This window comes from Coregonus clupeaformis, unplaced genomic scaffold (genome assembly GCF_020615455.1).
Source record: "Coregonus clupeaformis isolate EN_2021a unplaced genomic scaffold, ASM2061545v1 scaf0064, whole genome shotgun sequence".
NCBI lineage: Eukaryota > Metazoa > Chordata > Actinopteri > Salmoniformes > Salmonidae > Coregonus > Coregonus clupeaformis.
The window spans coordinates 322440-341943 of NW_025533519.1; the positions used below are offsets into that span (position 1 = coordinate 322440).

Genomic DNA, 19504 nt, shown 5'->3' on the forward strand with positions numbered 1-19504 from the left:
AACAGAGTCTATATGGAAACAGAGTCTATATGGAAACTAATTTAAATGGAAACTAGTCTATATGGAAACAGAGTCTATATGGAAACTAGTCTATATGGAAACAGAGTCTATATGGAAACAGAGTCTATATGGAAACTTGTCTATTTGGAAACACAGTCTATATGGAATCTAGTTTTTTGCATGGGTGGAGTTGGCTGGCAGCAGACTGGGTTGTGGGTGAAGCAGGCCAGGTGCTCGTGGCAGCAGACTTGGCACTGGAGGAAGCAGGTTGGACTGTAGTGGGAGCAGCCTGGATGGGGCTGGCAGCAGGTTGGACTGTAGTGGGAGCAGCCTGGATGGGGCTGGCAGCAGGTTGGACTGTAGTGGGAGCAGCCTGGATGGGGCTGGCAGCAGGTTGGACTGTAGTGGAAGCAGCCTGGATGGGGCTGGCAGCAGAGAAGTCAGCAGGGGTGGTGGTGAAGTCATCCAGAAGATTACCAACTGTGGGGTCCATTGCAGAGTCCTCAAAATCAGTCTCCTCCAAGTCAGTGTCCATGTCCTGTATGGCCTTCCCAGTCTGCCTGAGCAGGTAGTCCACACACCAATCAGCTGTCCTGAGCAGGTAGTCCACACACCAATCAGCTCTCCTGAAAATGAAAAAGACAGCAGAATGCAAAACAAGACAATAATAGATGAATATGATTACTCACAATATCGTCATCAAATCAAAACACTGACACATACACTACATGACCAAAAGTATGTGGACACCTGCTCGTCGAACATCTCATTCCAAAATCATGGCCATTAATATGGAGTTGGTCCCCCCTTTGCTGCTATAACAGCCTCCACTCTTCTGGAAAGGCTTTCCACTAGATGTTGGAACATTGCTGTGTGGACTTGCTTCCATTCAGCCACAAGAGCATTAGTGAGGTCGGGCACTGATGTTGGGCGATTAGGCCTGGTTCGCAGTCGGCGTTCCAATTCATTCCAAAGGTGTTTGATGGGGTTGAGGTCAGGGCTCTGTGCAGGCCAGTCAAGTTCTTCCACACCCATCTCGATAAACCATTTCTGTATGGACCTCGCTTTGTGTACGGGGGCATTGTCATGCTGAAACAGGAAAGGGCCTTCCCCAAACTGTTGCCACAAAGTTGGAAGCACAGAATTGTCTAGAATGTCATTGTATGCTCTAGCGTTAAGATGTTCCTTCCCAAAACAGCACCAGACCATTATTCCTCCTCCACCAAACTTAATAGTTGGCACTATGCATTGGGGCAGGTAGCTTTCTCCTGGCATCCGCCAAACACAGATTAGTCCGTCGGACTGCCAGATGGTGAAGCGTGATTCATCACTCCATAGAACACGTTACCACTGCTCCAGAGTCCAATGGCGGCGAGCTTTACACCACTCCAGCCAACGCTTGGCATTGCGCATGGTGATCTAAGGTTTGTGTGCGGCTACTCGGCCATGGAAACCCATTTCATGAAGCTCCCGACGAACAGTTCTTGTGCTGACGTTGCTTCCAGAGGCAGTATGGAATTCAGTAGAGCACTTACAGAGGCTGTAGCAGAGGAGAGCACTTACAGAGGCTGTAGCAGAGGAGAGCACTTACAGAGGCTGTAGCAGAGGAGAGCACTTACAGAGGCTGTAGCAGAGGAGAGCACTTACAGAGGTTGTAGCAGAGGAGAGCACTTACAGAGGCTATAACAGAGCTGGAGGTGCCCTGAGAGACAGCAGAGGCAGTGGTGGTCTTCACAGAGAATGTAGCAGAGGGGGTCTGGGAGAAGGACCAGGTGGGCTTCATAGAGGCTGTAGCAGAGGGGGTCTGGGAGAAGGACCAGGTGGGCTTCTTAGAGGCTGTAGCAGAGGGGGTCTGGGAGAAGGACCAGGTGGGCTTCACAGAGGCTGTAGAAGAGGGGGTCTGGGAGAAGGACCAGGTGGGCTTCACAGAGGCTGTAGCAGAGGGGGTCTGGGGAGAAGGACCAGGTGGGCTTCACAGAGGCTGTAGCAGAGGGGGTCTGGGAGAAGGACCAGGTGGGCTTCACAGAGGCTGTAGCAGAGGGGGTCTGGGAGAAGGACCAGGTGGGCTTCACAGAGGCTGTAGCAGAGGGGGTCTGGGAGAAGGACCAGGTGGGCTTCACAGAGAATGTAGCAGAGGGGGTCTGGGAGAAGGACCAGGTGGGCTTCACAGAGGCTGTAGCAGAGGGGGTCTGGGAGAAGGACCAGGTGGGCTTCACAGAGGCTGTAGCAGAGGGGGTCTGGGAGAAGGACCAGGTGGGCTTCACAGAGACTGTAGCAGGGCTGGAGAGGGGCCGGGAGAAAGGGGAAATGGTAAAAGAGTATTATATAATAATATGAAAATTATTTGAGGGTAAACAGTATTAAAAACAAATATATTTAAACAAGCTCTTCACAGGTTAAGCTATATAATATTTACCCGAACAGGCTTCCTAGGCACATCATCCTGAAATGAAAAATAAACATTTTTATATGAATACCGACAATATGGTCATGTGATATTTAAAACATGACACACAATGTAGTAGGTAAAATGCCATTTACATACAGCGGTGCAGGGATTGGGGCACTCGCAGACACTGTGTAGGGGTGGGGACAGTCACAGAGGCCAGAGGAAGGGTTGAGGCACTCACAGAGGCCAGAGGAAGGGTTGGGGCACTCACAGAGGCTAGAGGAAGGGTTGAGGCACTCACAGAGGCCAGAGGAAGGGTTGAGGCACTCACAGAGGCCAGAGGAAGGGTTGAGGCACTCACAGAGGCCAGAGGAAGGGTTGAGGCACTCACAGAGGCTGTAGACAACTTGGCCGGGCTACGGACATGTTGTGTCTGTAAAATATATGTAGTTGCATTAAGATTATTGAAGGTCATACTGTTATAAAAACAGATCAATACTAATCACGCTTTTGACAGGTTAGCTTGTATTTTATTTACCTGAGCAGGCTTCCTTGCCAAGTTAAAGTTTGGTCTTGCTGCAGACATGAGCCCCCAAAACCTTTGCTTATTGAACTGCAAAAGAGAGAGAAAAACCTAATAGTCACAATGAACGGAGGAGGAAACCAAGTCACCTGTCAAAAGGATTATCTGAATCAGTGTTCTCTCATGGCAGCAGAGCCATAGTAGTTGAGGAAAAATAATGTAACAAAAAATGTCATATTTACCATTGACAACAAGTTCAATGCAGTCCTCAATGCAGGAGTCTGAACAGCAGACGCAGGTGCTGGCGGAGCTGTAGGTGCTGGCCCAGCAGGTCCACTGGTAGAGACCGGCTTAAAATATAGGGGGGGGGAAATACAGAGACAACACTAGAGTATGGTATCTAATTTCAGTAAATCAGAAAAGAGAATACATGTTGTTTTAGCTTATAAGCTTTATTAGTGTTACCTCCTGGGGGTGAAATCCATAGACACCTCTCTGAAGCTCCCCAAGCAGAGTTGTCCACAGACATACATTGGGCAATTCTCTATCTGTAACAATACATAAGGGAGCCTGTGTTAGTAAGTCCCCTGCTGGTGACTTCACCATCTCACAGCACTCACCCCACTACACATCCCCCACACCCGAATCCAGGAGTCAAGGGGTGATGAAACTCTAGCTCTTTCTGGAACTTTCCATAACCTTTTGTGATTGGTTGACAAGATCATAGCTTGAGACTTTGACACTGTGTATAGTCTCTATGTTACCATATGACAATTTGATCTCTGAATAAGAGAGATGTGGGGGGCTGCCTTAATCGACATCATCGGTACCCGGGGAGCAGTTGTTGGGGGTTAATTGCCTTGCTCAAGACCAGAACGACAGACTTTTCACCTTGGGGATTTGAACCAGCAACCTTTCGGTTACTGGCCCAACACTCTTAACCGCTATGCTACCAGCCACCCCGCATAGGTATATAGGTAATGTGAGCTATGGCTAAACATGTTTATAACAAAGTTAATCCCCTGGATATCAAAGCATTATCTAACTTAGCTGTCATAATAATATAGCTAGCTAGCTACAAAAGCCAGAAGAAGATCAGGTGACTAACTCTGACAGCTCCTCCCATTGAAAGTGAATGCTACTGTAACGTCACCAAATGATATGCTTTTTTTCCAGGAGGTTGGCTGAGTCAACCAATAGCGTCACTATAGGCTGTGTCCTTCTTCCAAAGAATGAGAAGCTATACATGATTGGCTTTTGAAACATGGACATGGAGATGGTGGGTGCTTGGACATAGTTGACAGACTAACGTGAATAAAATAGCGCCAAAGCGCCATGCTCATCCAACTGAGCTACAGAGGATGTTTTTCCACTTGGAACCGACAGGTTGCTCAACCTTATTCATGGTTTCCTTGTGTGTGAAGGTGGTGGAATTATGAGGGAATTAAGTCAAGGTCAGAATACAGCGTATCTGTAGACACACATCCATTTCTGTGATCTCCACCCCAAATGAATACCTGGCTGACACATGCGTTTCCCCATGCTTAAGTTCAAGGTCAGAATACGTGTAGAGAGAAAAGTGCATTGAAGTGAAATAAGTTATTCCCCCCTTTATGAAAAGATTATGAAAATGATTGTTATAGATATGTGTTGTGGTATAATAGCATCGAGGAGTCCATACTAATGTTGAACTTTCCCTCAGCTGTCAAGGAGTGTGACTTTGTGGACCACAGTGGGGCATCTGGTGACACTGAAGAAATAAACGCAGAAGGAAATGTGGAGGGATTGTTGGCTGATTTCAAACTTAACGTGGGCTTAAAATGCTCCAACGAACAAGAGTCGTCCTTTGGCAGACTGAAGAAAGAGGAGGTGGAAGTGAAGGAGTTGGTTAACTACTCGAAAGACATGTGAGTTGCCCTATACTGTAATACACTGAGTTGACAAAACATTAAGAACACGTGCTCTTTCCATGACATAGACTAACCAGGTGAATCCAGGTGAAAGCTATGATTCTTTATTGATGTCACTTGTTAAATCCACTTAACTCAGTGTAAATGAAGGGGAGAAAAACAGGTTAAAGAGGGATTTTTAAGCCTTGAGACAACTGAGACATGGATTGTGTATGTGTGCCATTCAGCGGATGAATGGGCAAGACAAGAAACGTAAGTGCCTTTGAACGGGGTATGGTAGTGTCAGGCGCACCAGTTTGTGTCAAGAACTGCAACACTGCTGGGTTTTTCAAGCTCAACAGTTTCCCGTGTGTATCAAGAATGGTCCACCACCCAAAGGACTTCCAGCCAATTTAACACAACTGTGGGAAGCATTTGAGTCAACATGGGCCAGCATCCCTGTGGAACGCTTTCGACACCTTGTAGAGTCCATGCCCCGATGAATGGAGGCTGTTCTGAGGGCAAAAGGGGAGGTGCAGCTCAATATTAGTAAGGTTGAAATGTTTTGTACATTCAGCCTGGCCTCAATGACGTAACATAGTAAACGTATATCTGTGACACTCAAATTAGTATGATATGTACGGTTACTTAAGCAAGAGGGAGGGAGATTGGGTTGCGTATAACGCGAATGTCTAGCAACCCAACGGTTGCGTGTTCAAATCACATCACAGACAACTTTAACATTTTTGCAACTGCTTACTACGTTTTAGCATATTAGCTAACCCTTCTCCTAACCTTAACCCTAACCATTTACATTTTAGTAATTTAGCAGACGCTCTTATCCAGAGCGACTTACAGTTAGTGCATACATTATTTTATATTTATCATACTGGCCCCCCGTGGGAATCAAACCCACAACCCTGGCGTTACAAACGCCATGCTCTACCAACTGAGCTACATCCCTGCCGGCCATTCCCTCCCCTACCCTGGACAACTTGTGCACCGCCCCATGGGTCTCCTGGTCACGACAGAGCCTAGATTCGAACCAGGATCTCTAGTGGCACAGCTAGCACTGCGATGCAGTGCATTAGACCACTGCGCCACTCGGGAGTCCTAACCCTAACCTTAACCTCTAACCCTAACCTTAACCCGTAGCGACTAGCTAACATTGCCCATCTAGCTAACGTTAGCCACAACAAAGTGAAATTCCTAACATATCATACGTATTGCAAATTCATAACATATTGTACGAATTGCAATTAGTAACATGATATACGAATTGTAATTCGTAACATATCATACGAAATGTTGTCATTTAAATTGACAACAAGTTCAATGCAGTCCTCAATGCAGGAGTCTGAACAGCAGACCCAGACGCTGGTGGAGCTGTAGGTGCTGGCCCAGCAGGTCCACTGGTAGAGACCGGCTTAAAATATAGGGGGAAATACAGAGACAACACTAGAGTATGGTATCTAATTTCAGTAAATCAGAAAAGAGAAAACATGTTGTTTTAGCTTATAAGCTTTATTAGTGTTACCTCCTGGGGGTGAAATCCATAGACACCTCTCTGAAGGACCTCACTGAAACCAGTACAGTTCCACAAACACCAATGACCCTTTTTATTTAGACACACCAAATGATCAATGAAATCCTAAAATGTTTGACATACTTAAAGGGTGTGATTAGCTAGTAATTCTCTCTGTCTCTCCACTTGAGAGAATGCTGAGTGTCCTTTTATATTTATTTAATTATGGATTTACAAGGGGGTAACACTAATGACATAAAACTTAAGGACACATATTATATTTGTAAAAAATAATAATTTAATAGCCTTCTTTGTTTTTATTGATCTATACAATATATGAAATACTTTTATTTACTTTCTATCATTCAAAATAATAGATAGATATCTCTAAATCCCCAAAACATGTCACTACAACTCTACTCATCACTACTGGGACAAGCCCATTTGCTTTCCCTAAGTACTTTAAAGAATGCATAAAAATAACGTTTTGCAGTATAAAGGACTTACATTATGTTTTCACATTGATAAACAGTTCAATATCAACTAAAACATGTATAATGTCTAACTATTTGTAATTTTAGGGTTGTATTCAATCCGCATCACAGAAATGCAGCTTCAAAGCGTGATTGAAATGTAAAGACAATGTTTTATTTTACCCTAATTTACCAGGACTTGGCAGAAACTGCATTCACGGTAAACGCTGGATATATCGGCTCAAACGGAAATTACCTTTCAATTTATTTAGCGGAATCCGTAATGCTTCAGTGTTACAGATTGAAGAGAGCCCTTAAAGTGTTTTTCATGGTTGCAAAGGCGAGGGACGCAAAAGCCAATGCAGTTCAAGAATGACCCTCTAGAAAGAATCCTAACTATAACACTTAGCAGACGCTTTTATCCAAAGCAACTTACAGTCATGCGTGCATAAATTTTTGTGTATGGGTGGTCCCGGGGATCGAACCAACTACCTTGGCGTTACAAGCGCCGTGCTCTACCAGCTGAGCTACAGAGGACCACTAACACCTTTAAATAATATTTGCTCGCCCACTCTATATTTTGTATAATTTATCTGGGTCCCTCCTGCAGACGTCTGGAAATGACCCACCCTGTGATCAAGCAGACCCGGGAGAAGCCCAGGGCAATATTAGGGGTGTTGATGGAGAAAAAAAAAATTTATGCACGCATGACTGTAAGTCGCTTTGGATAAAAGCGTCTGCTAAATGGCATAATATATTATGACATCACAACCTTGCCCCGTCACAACCAAAGTCCGGAAGCGCGGCAATGTAGGAGTTAACGTGAGCACCTGTGTGGCCCTGAGAGAGAAGGTAGGAGGAAAGATTAACAAGCGTTCTACTGAAGTGAATGATGTTTTCATCATATTTTCATGAGTGGAAAAACATAATAATGTATAACTGACAACTCAGATTTAGATGATCTCTGTTGTAAAATAGATTTTTAATCTCAATAATCTCACTTTATGATAGCTAGGCCTACATAAATAATGTAAATGTCAAGACCATATTGACAGATCACAGATGTCTGTTCAGTAGTGGTAATACTCACAGATGTCTGTTCAATAGTGGTAATACTCACAGATGTCTGTTCAGTAGTGGTAAATGCTGTAGCCCTGGTTTCCCACATAGATCATTTCCTGTTTTTGTCATTAGATCCACTTCCTGAAAATGAAATGGTGTAGTAGAGGTGACTGTCTGGGTTAGAATCTGGGTCGTCTGTGCACCAAACGTCTCTGACTGATTTGACATTTTCTCCACAGGCCTCTATGAAGCAGAGCGGCAGTACTCAGAGAGATAGTGATGTGTCACTGGTTATTCCTGTAAATACTGTCGTGGCCTACAGTCTGATTGAACTCTTTGTCAAATGCAATGGACAGTTTGGTGAGGAAGTGTATGGTTAATCAAGTGCAATGTCCCAGGTATAGCTGCATGGTTAAGTACCATGGTAAAGTACACAGCTAGCTTATGTTCCTCAGTGTGTATGTGGTACAGCCACTGTATATGTCTGTGTGTGACTGGTTATGGCTGTTGTCTGCTCTTGTCCACAGAGCTGTGCCTCTTCTCCAACAATGGGGGCTTTGAAAAGGTTTATGAGTTTGAAGAGGATGGAATTATGGACCTGGTGTGTGACTTTGATGCCAACAGCCCCCTAAATCTGAAGAAAGGTAATAATGCCAGTGGAGGCTAATGTCTCCTGTCTAGTGGTCAACATGCAGTCTACTGAATGGATCATCTGGTCAACATGTAATGAAGTCTACTGAATGGATCATCTGGTCAACATGTAATGTAGTCTACTGAATGGAACGTCTGGTCAACATGTAATGTAGTCTACTGAATGGAATGTCTGTTCAATATACCACACTTTTGGTATATAAAAAAACATTGATCACACTTTGACAAAGTAACATGGTTTGTCTGTTGTTTGTGTGTTGACAGAACTGGAGAAACTGAGTAGTCATTTCCAGCTGCTGTCAGCCCTGCCAGCGGCCAAACGCTCCTCTCTGCTCCAGCTCCTCAAGACAACCATGGAGGATGGAGAGGCAGTCAGTGTGCTGGAGAGTGTGGTGAGTGGGACGTACAGAAACACGGGCCAAACACACACACACACACACACACAACTAATGGCAGGAATGAATATATCAACCAGAATATCTGTAACATACTCTCGGTCTTAAATGTACTCTCTTTCTCTCTCACTCTTCTCCCTCCCTCCTCTCTCTCTCTCTCCCCTCTCTCTGTCTCTCTGTCTACAGCTGGATCGGACTTGTGATGGTGAGACTCCTGACCTGGGTGATCTGGAAGAGTCTGAGAGGGAGACAGTCCAGGCCATACTGGATCTTGTAGACCAATGTGTTGGGAAGGATGAGATCAGATCCTCACTTCTCACTGCCATCCACCTCATTGTCAGTGCCATGGACGGTGAGATAGAGAGCAGTTTTCACAGGATTCTGTGTTATTATTTGATCAGGTACTGGGAAACTAGGTTCACTACTGTGGTTTTATATGTGTGCATATTTATTTCTTCAGGAATGACAGATGAGGGTCTCTCTGTGTTGGGATCCTGTTGCAGTCCTCCAGTCTTACAGGCCCTGCAGATCCTGGTGAGTTCACACCTGCTTGATTGAGCCTCCAATCCTGTATGGACTGGACTTCATTTTTCTACATTTTTGTTTATGTAAATGTATTTGGGTATATCTTCCCATTCTAAATAAACTAATATTTCTACCATTATGATAACATTGTGCCACCAGTAGAGGTAGTAACACCGATGATAGTAACCAGTGCCATTTTTAACAAAAATATTGGTGGGGCAAACTCAATGAAAAAAGTGAATATGAATCGATACATTACTACACTACACTAACCATAGAATGCACAATCATAAATAATTACCATTCACAGAAATGAGTTTAGAGCCACACACACAAACGTTCTAACATATGGGTTATGATCAGTTTATAGGCTACTTTCCCATATCTTTGGCTCTCACTGCACGGAAGACCACGGTAGTCCAGCATACTTTTATAGAGTAAAGTACATTTTACTTCAGAATCAATATCAGCATTGGTCTGCAATATTGCTAATCATTGTAACACCATTCTGAGTGTAGTTGCATCTGCCTGTGTCAAGTTGCGTCAATTCAAATCTGGTATTTGGGACAAAAGAGGTCAACACGATTTCTAAGATATACTAGTATTTTAATTAATGCAAAACCTTCAATGGTAAATATGATGTTCGTATATACGGGTTCACTGAAATACCACGCAGGGCACTCAGAGAACTAATCCATAGTTCTCCTTAAAATACTCTGACAGAGATAGTTCCCGCTCCCTGCTGGGCCTATCAGAGTAGAGACTGAGCGTGGTTTAGACTTACTCAGCCAATCCGTTGGCGCACGGGCTAGTCCCAGTCCCTTGGCGCTCCACCGTTGCACACTGTTGCCAGGCATAAGTTCTTATCATAACAACCTGTCATGGTAAGAAGAGCCAGCTCCCCTAGATACCATTCCTACGTCCAAGGACGGTTCACAGATCACAAAGAAGCAGTGTAGTCTAGTATTTGGAGACATAAATTCTTATCTTCCCCTACTCCCTAAAACAGCTCCTCACATCAATCACAGCATGCCAGGTGAAACAACCCACATCAGCACAGTACAGACCCTCCATGCCTTAATCATTAATGCATTCCTTCCAAGCTAGTCATCCCATCCATTTATGAGAATAATAAATCCCCACACCTGTTAACAAGATGCTCCGGTTATGAATAAAGCAACAAAGTTTATAAAGCTACTCCCTCGCTTCAACCATTGCATAGAAACAGTTCCATGGGTTATTAAATTCTGACATCAATCATTAACAACACGTTGTAGCTAGCTAGCTGTTAGCCACCACAAGTTCTATCCAAACCACTCAGATTGAATTATTTTCTAACTTGCTTTATTTTAATGGAGGCCTGTTCATTGGCTGATGTGCACCAATATGTCTTATCTCTACATTTACTTTATTACACAAAGTTTGAACATGATTTGCTAGGAGATAGTTGACATGATTCATGAAGACTTTTCAGCTAGCTAGCTAGAAGACGATAAACAACTATGAAATTGACACATCAGTCCAATCAAAGCTACCGGAGATAAGACGTCGATGTATCTGTGGCAAATGACATTTTTTTATTTTTATTTTTTTATTTCACCTTTATTTAACCAGGTAAACCAGTTGAGAACAAGTTCTCATTTACAACTGCGACCTGGCCAAGATAAAGCAAAGCAGTGTGATAAAAACAACAACACAGAGTTACATATGGGGTAAAACAAAACAAAGTCAAAAATACAACAGAAATACATATATATACAGTGTGTGCAAATGTAGCAAGTTATGGAGGTAAGGCAATAAATAGGCTAACATCAAGCCTTCTTGGGCGGGCACTACTAATGAATCTCTATGGCAGCACCCAAGTGGGCAACCGCTGCCTGAGTCTCCCAGTACATGCTGTTGCACTGTCCCAATGAATTCACTCACCCATCTGAACCTTTGAGAATGTGCCAATCACGTGCAGCCAATTGTGCGCAACCAGAGAAGATCAATGAGGGTTTTCCCCTGCCTGTCCTCTCCACAACAGATCACTGAAGGAGGCTGAAACAGCTGCATTAGGGAGCTGTCTTACTCAAAGTGACCAAAATAACAATACAACCGGGAAGCGAGGACGTATGCTTAATTAGCTCAAGCAAATCAAATGTGTTTGCTTACTGATATAATATCATGTTGTGACATGAATGAAAGCCAGAATTACATGCAAAACAGCGCCATCTCCTGGATAGTTGTGGGGCTGCCCTGAATGACGCGTCGCCACTTACAGTAACACCAATGACACATTTAAGTAATTTAGGTTTTTCTTAAATGGAGGCCACCCATCTCAAATCTAAGGTCATTTAACCTTTAGTAAATTATTAAGTAAATTATTTTTAAAGAGATTTGATTAATCATTTTGCTCAGAGTGTAATTTCCCTTCATTTCAATTGAGTTACACCAATGACACTTTTTATTTAAACACACCAAATGATCAATGGAATCATTCTATTTATGACATACTAAAAGGGTGTGATTAGCAAATCATTATATTTAATATAGACCCCTACCCTAATAACAGTTTGCCACTGGAAGGAATGCTCAAGGTCCTTGTATATCTTTGTAATGAGTGATTTACAAGGCGGTAACACTAATGATATTAAATACGTTTGTTTATTTTATAGCATTCAAAATAATAGATATCTCTAAATCCCAAAAATATGTCACTACCACTCTACTCATCACTACTGGGACAAGCCAATTTGCTTTCCCTAAGTACTTTAAACAATGCATAGAAATAAGGTTTTGCTGTATAAATGACTTGCATTATGTTTTCACATTGATAAACAGTTCAATATCAACTAAAACATTTATAATGTTTAACTATTTGTCATTTTAAAGGGTTTTCATTGTTGCATAGTCGAGGGATGCAAATGCCATCTTAATTCAAGAATGACCCAGAAAATAAAGCATATAAATGTTATTCCTGTGCTGCTTGTCCTCCAGGTGCAGCATGTGGCAGCAGGGAGTGGGGAGACCCTCTCTCTGAGAGATGCAGGTCTGGCTGTTCTGACTGAGGAGGAGGTGTTTGGGAGGACAGAGAGTCTCTTTGGTCACTCTAAAGTTACACTGAAGAGAGAGGAGGACACACTGAGGACAGAGATGAAGGACCAGCCTGGATACCTTCCTCTTGTCATGAGTATCACTGTGAAAGGCCTGGCTTCTTTAGTGTAAGCTGAGAGTGAGTGAGTGAGCTAGAAAATCCTGTTTGAACTGATACACTCACGATTCCATTCCATGTGTTACTCTTGCACTAGTTGAGCTAAAGAACTAGTGAACAACAATGTATGTATTGTAGTGTCTAAACAGTTTATGACTTTGTTGATGTTTGCAAATGGTGTGTTAGAGGAAGTCTGTTAGGTGGCCTCCTGGGATTGGTTTATGAGAAAACACCCATATTATGTTACATAGGGCATAGGATATAAATACCATGATTGAAACAAAGGAGGGGAGAATAACATATTAGAGATTGGGTCAGTTATTCTCCAGATGTCTGCAGAAGTCTGTAAATTGACGCTGAAATCTTTTGATATAATAAACCTTTATAATCAAAGTACAGTGTCAGCGGATTCCTTGTTCTCACAGCATAATTAGCATCATTATTTAGTTACTACAGTATCCTTGTAATGCTTTCAGTAAAGTTTAACAAACAATATCAGATGTCCCGGCCTCCATTCTTCTAATCATAAGATAATATATCATAAAGGCACACTGGTGGGAGGAGGGTGGGGGGGTCCTACATTTAGAGCATTGTCTAGTGACCCACATGACAAGAACAGAAACAGAATCCTGTTAAAATTACTGTTCACCAGAATCACGTCTCCAAAAAAATCCTAAATATTTCTGTGAAGACTGTTATTGTACTGTACAGTCATTTGAAAGTGTAAACTTTCTCACATTACCGTGCTACCAGGTGCAAAAACTACACTTATTAAAACGAACTCCAGCACCCTGGTAATCTTGATGCCTAGAATACCAGTGTGATGAAGTTTTTCTTCTTTTTAATAATGATTGTATACTCAAAGATAACATCCCCAATGCTCAACATGTGGAGTCAGTATGATGGTCCATTCCTGTGATGTCGCCGAGATTCACAGTGTTTGATCAACATAGACATTTTGTCATCAGAATACTACAGTATGTTATTACTGCAAGGCTCCTGTGATTTGTTCAAACTGAAACTAAAACGTACCCTTTGTTAGATTAATTTGGATTTTAAGAATAATGACTAAAGGATTTCACCCCAAATACAGTATAAATGTTAGAATTATCATGTAGTGTCAACCCACTAACAGAGGGGGTACTAAACATTCAAGGGTAAAGGAGAAGGCGGGAACTGTTAAAAAAGCCACCTAAAGGTGGGAGGAGCATAGTGCCTTTGTTTGTCAAGGGGTATAAAAACAGTATGTTTGTGTTTTTGGCGGCAGAGCTCTCCATGAATAAATATACCGATAATTACTTGTGGATTGTGGACCTTGAATCATTGATGATTAAAACCAGAGCTTTACAACCTCTGGTAATGATTCAAGCTTAGGTTGAATTAGAAATAGAAATTCACATGACACCCTTGAACTGTTATTGCAGTTTGGAACTGATAACCATCTGTTAGTGTTTGACTCTCCTACAGGACAATGGTGAGGTATGTGGATGTGACTTTTTGACCCTGTAGTAAAAGTTAGGCCCCGTACACACTCAGGTTGTACAACTGATTCACCACACATTGGACACATGATACAGTAGGCTACTACTGTAGTTCATCTACACAAAATATTTCACACAACCATTGTGCAATGTCTCCACAACACTGTTTGTGTAGAAACACTCTGTTGTATCATAACAGTTTTACCAAATGCGTTGTGCATTAGTTCTATAACTTCAGTGTGAACAGGGCCTTAAAGAGAACATTCCTCATTGCACAAGCTGTGCGCTTCGGTAGCCTGAAGAAACTGAAAGATGATGTGGATAAGTTACTGAGCTATTACACGTATGAACAGGAGCATTATTCTCTGGTAAACTGATGACAACACTTATCAAACCAGCATATACTTCCCAGGAATTTGGCATGTAGTCTGCTTCTCATTGAGTTCTGCCTGCTTCTAATAAAGTTACAGTATTTTCTCATGAAATAAAACAGAAGTGAAGAGCAGGAATGCTCTTCACTTTCCCAAGAAGGGGTTAAGATAGAGACTCCTCCTACTACTATGTAATGAACTCTTAGCTAATGCATTTCAGACATACTAGTATCTCATTCTTAACATATCTCCAAGTCATAAGGACCCAGAGGAAGAAGCAGTGCGAACCTGGTAATGAAGGTCTTGCAGTGTTGCGATGAGAAAAATATACAGCATGCTTAGGATAGTCTTGAATGACCAACATTTTTCACTGAAATGATTTCCTGTCTTGTCAAAAGCAATGCTACGCTGTTCTGATCAACTCTTTTCCCATGGAAATTGAACCTTTCAAAGATTGTGTTTGCATTATTGAGTGTCTTGCCAACTTTCATGTGTGTGTGAAATGTATTTAGAATGCTCTTCAGAAGCTGTTGTATTGATTGAGTGTTCATGTGTTCATCCTAGTTTTGTTTCTTTGATGTCTTTGTCATCTGCTGTAGTCCGAAACACGATCCACAACCATCATGATTTCCAAGGCCGTAAAATCCATGCTGAAGGAAGTAGATTATAACGGTAGCCTGATCCCTGTGTCCAGTCTGAACGACAGCTCCGGTAAACTGAATCTCCTCTCACTCATTGTGAAGACCAGGCCCAGATTGGGATGCTTCTGGCAGGAACCGAAATACCAGTCCAGAGGCTTTACCCTGAGTGATGTGCTGAAGCCTGGAAAGCTTGGAGAACCTAAAGACAAACCTTTAAACCCAGGTAAACACTGCAGCCCCTCCAGCAGGGTTGCCAGGTCCAACTAAAATGTACCTAAATAAATCTGTTTTGCGCATGTGCATAACTATAGATAAATCTGCCAGGAGAGTTTGAGTGATGAAAGTTGAATCGAGGATCTCAAACACTTGGACTAACTTTTAAAAAATGAATGTTAGACTATTTTCTGGCAATTGTGCCATTATTTTGTGCCAGATGTTAAGACTACAAACAGTTATAAATGGCCCATTTGCGAGATTGACTTTCATTAGGTATAGGCATAGGCTACAGACTAAAATATGGGTTTATGATTGTGATTCAACTTTGCCATGGTTTGCTTGATAGATGCAGGTAGCCTATAGCCCCTGATAGGCTTACATCTTATTTCAGATAGTCTACAGTAGCGTAGGCAAGATGTAGGCAAGATGTAAACTGAACGATTTAGGAGTTTGCTTAGTTCAAATTAGCAGATTAATTTATTCAACATGAATAGCGAGGCGATTTCGAGTTAAGAAGTGCTTGTGTTTCCCAATAGCCAGCTGGAATAGGCTACTGAGGATGGGGTCATAATTTCAATCACTGAATTAAATATTAATAATATGTATATGAACTGAATATGCTTGTCAACAACAGCCAGTGTTTATTTTTTTATTTTTTACCTGTAGCCTAAACAATTGATCGGCAATTGCGATAGAGCTTTGATAACTTACATTTTATTTAACTAAACATGTCCATTAATATTTGCATAATAACACAAGGCTACAACAACAATAAACTGAAGTTATGGGCTATTTATTAAATCTGTGTGCCAGCTCCAGGTAGGCTACACAAGTGGCACAAATTGATTTGCAATGACTCCAGTGATATAGTCATTTCAACATATTTATTGTGCCAAATGGTAGCCAACAGTAGCCTACAATGACATATCAATGAATAGGCTAATAGGCCAACAGATGCAAAGGTGTCATTTTTCACATTTGTCCGTTTCATTGAGGACTTTTCCGCATAACAGAGTCACGCTAGGGAGTTCCATAACGTCCATTTCAAATGTCCACTAGTACATCCCCCCAGACCCTAGAACTGAGCATGTGTAAAACACTTTGCTTGAAACTGTTTTCCATAAGCAAAGTCGATATTAGAATGTAGTTTAAAACATCTCCACGCAAATTGTTCTAATGCGCTCTAGTACACCCAAAGTCGTCTTCCAGTGTTTTGTGGCCGTTATTTCTTGATGCGCATCATTTCTAGCGTGTTAATATGTTTTATTGTAAAAGGGTTGGAAAAAAATAGGTGTCTCCATAATGATTCTAAATAGCCTACCTACAACTGGTAAAAAGTTGTCATCAATGTAGCCCAAAGGCTTGAAAATTAGCGAACATGGCAACCCTGCCTTCCGGGAACAATTTGCTGACAGTGTCCTCTTTCTATTACCGTAAAACTTGTTAAACGCAGTCTGAAATAGCTGCCTGTCTCTTTTAATAGCCTGGCAACGCCACACATTTCTGCAAATAAATGCCTGTTTCAAGGAAACGCCAGGTGTAAATGCATTGTTTATGAGGTGACCATGAAACGTTTACAAGGTTTTATGTTTGGTTTGTTACATTAAATAAACCAGTAATAACTCGGGAAAAAATGATGGCAATCATCCGTTTTTATCGCGAGTAAAAAACTGCTAGTCATTGCCTTCTAACAGCTGAGAACTGCTAGTTAACTGGCAGGCACAAAAGCAGTCAACTTTGGTAGTACAGACCCCCAGAAATCGGCCGATCGCCTCTATTGCCGAAAGTGCACGGTCAAAGTGGAGAATAATTATTCTGTCAAGGAAAAGTAACACAATCTCACACTCAATTCGTGCAAATATGTACCAAAAGTATTTTAGCAGATTTTGTGCGTTTTTGTGTGGCTTAATTCGTGTGAAAATACACACATTTTTGTGCAACTTCATTCATAGGAAAATACAGTTTTGGTGGGGAAACTTTTGAAATGTATTGAAGTAATGCACTACCTTTTTTTGTGTCCCACATTTATTTATATATAAAAAACAAATGTGTTAACACAATATTGTTAATCAACCAGGTTTTCACCGACATATTTATAATATAATAGTAGCCTTACGCTTTTTTATTATGTATTAATGCCAATGCTGTTTTCTATGCATGTTTTCGCTTAATACTTTTGGATACTGGTGTTATGGCCGATTTTATGAGGGTTGCCAGATTGGTGTAAAAAGCTCTATTTGTTTGTTTTTTGTGTGGTATCGATGAAGGTATTTGATTGGGGAATGGGGATACATTTTCATGATGGGACATTTATTCACCAATAAATGTGGGGAAACAGAAGACCTGCAAAAAAAATCTGTTTGCTTTAAATTGACCTGGTGCGACTGCATGGTATTTACAACTATAACGAGTCTGAACTGCAGTTAAATGTAAAATAATGAATTATGTTGGCTTAAATTTATGGCACTTCCAAGGCCGTTTCATGATGGTTAATATAGTCGTGTCAATCATGTTATATATTGTAACGAGGCATATGCCAGCATTGTAGGCCTACTGCTTCTGCCCAGAGGCCTACTAGGCTTTCATGGCAACGGCCGTTAGAGCACACTTTGCCACGTATGAGCCCTGGTTAGAGTCACTGTTGTAGCTTTTGGTGGCTACATTGGTGGCAGCATTAGCATCCCGCTCAGCTCACGTCTAGTTATGTGATCTAGTGGTGGGAAGCATTCTGTTTTTCAACAGTGTGTTGGGTGTAATTACATTGATATATCTAGTTAGCAATGGATAAGCAACAATGGGAGTGATGGATAGAAGTAGTCACTACAAGTGTGATCAAGCCTTACATAAAAGCTGCCTGAAGCTGAATGGAAACTGCTATGCCCTGACCAGTTATTCAGAAGAAAATCCTCTGTGACTGTCTAATTTACGTAAGTTAACTTACCAGTATGGACCCAAATCAAACACATTCTACACATTTACAAACTACTTGTTTAAAGTGTTATTACAACCATGGTGTTCTTTTGTTACTGAAGCTTATATCAAATAACCTGACAATGATCCACATCCTATGGGTAGACAAATAATGTAAGTGTGTTATGCAGCAAAACACAACTATCCTTTTTTAGGATGCAAACCAGTAATATGAATCACTGTTAAACCATCCTGTTCTGATCTCATGAGATGGATGTAGGATTTTCTACGGCCTAGAATCGAGGCCTTTGCCAGTCATGAAGGATGAAGCTAGGCCCCTCTTGGTTCTCATCGGTGAAGACTGAACTCAAGTTAGGGGTTATATGTCAGACCACTTTCCCCAACATGTTATACCCCAGAGGTTGTAAATAAACCCTATTTAAGGTGATATAACTTGTATCATTATTATAGGGCTGTGAAATCCATAGCTGAATGGCTTCACACTGAACCTTTCTCAGTGGAAATTACTGCTGATGTTGAACATACAGTGCACTCGGAAAGTAATCAGACCCCTTCCCTTTTTCCACATTTTGTTACGTTACAGCCTTATTCTAAAATTGATTAAAGAAAAAAATGTCCTCATCAATCTACACACAATACCCCATAATGACAACGTGAAAACAGGTATATTTTTGCAAATGTATAAAAAAAAAAAACGGAAATATCTTATTTACATTAGTATTCAGACCCTATGCTATGAGACTCGAAATTGAGCTCAGGTGCATCCTGTTTCCATTGATCATCCTTGAGTTGTTTCTACAACTTGATTGGAGTCCACCTGTGGTGAATTCAATTGATTGGACATGATTTGGAAAGGCACACACCTGTCTATATAAGGTCCCACAGTTGACAGTGCATGTCGGCAAAAACCAAGCCATGAGGTCGAAGGAATTGTCCGTAGAGATTCGAGACAGGATTGTGTTGAGGCACAGATCTGGGGAAGGGTACCAAAATATTTCTGCAGCATTGAAGGTCCCCAAGAACACAGTGGCCACCATCATTCTAAAATGGAAGAAGTTTGGAACCACCAAGACTCTTCCTAGAACTGGCCTCTCGGCCAAACTGAGCAATCGGGGGAGAAGGGCCTTGGTCAGGGAGGTGACCAAGAACCCGATGGTCACTCTGACAAAGCTCCAGAGTTCCTCTGTGGAGATGGGAGAAACTTCCAGAAGGACAATCATCTCTGCAGCACTCCACCAA

At 41.8% G+C, this 19504-nt stretch overlaps 2 protein-coding genes across 3 annotated transcripts in view; both read left to right on the forward strand.

Moving 5' to 3' along the window:
* Positions 1 to 12807, forward strand: part of LOC121556567 (gasdermin-E-like) — a 53377-nt gene extending 40570 nt beyond the window's left edge. The window contains exons 3-7 of one of the 2 annotated variants that reach the window (XM_041870442.1): positions 8389 to 8505; positions 8777 to 8904; positions 9094 to 9259; positions 9368 to 9441; positions 12412 to 12807. In XM_041870442.1, the coding sequence (XP_041726376.1) occupies positions 8389 to 8505; positions 8777 to 8904; positions 9094 to 9259; positions 9368 to 9441; positions 12412 to 12639 (713 nt within the window). In that variant the 3' untranslated portion in view covers positions 12640 to 12807. The remainder of the gene's footprint in view (positions 1 to 8388; positions 8506 to 8776; positions 8905 to 9093; positions 9260 to 9367; positions 9442 to 12411) is intronic. The other variant, XM_041870440.1, reaches the window with a different exon arrangement.
* Positions 12808 to 14292: 1485 nt separating this feature from the next.
* LOC121556572 (gasdermin-E) overlaps positions 14293 to 19504 on the forward strand; it is a 44629-nt gene continuing 39417 nt past the window's right edge. Inside the window, exons 1-2 of the mRNA XM_041870449.2 lie at positions 14293 to 14768; positions 15077 to 15341. Of these exons, the coding sequence (XP_041726383.2) occupies positions 15101 to 15341 (241 nt within the window). The 5' untranslated portion in view covers positions 14293 to 14768; positions 15077 to 15100. The remainder of the gene's footprint in view (positions 14769 to 15076; positions 15342 to 19504) is intronic.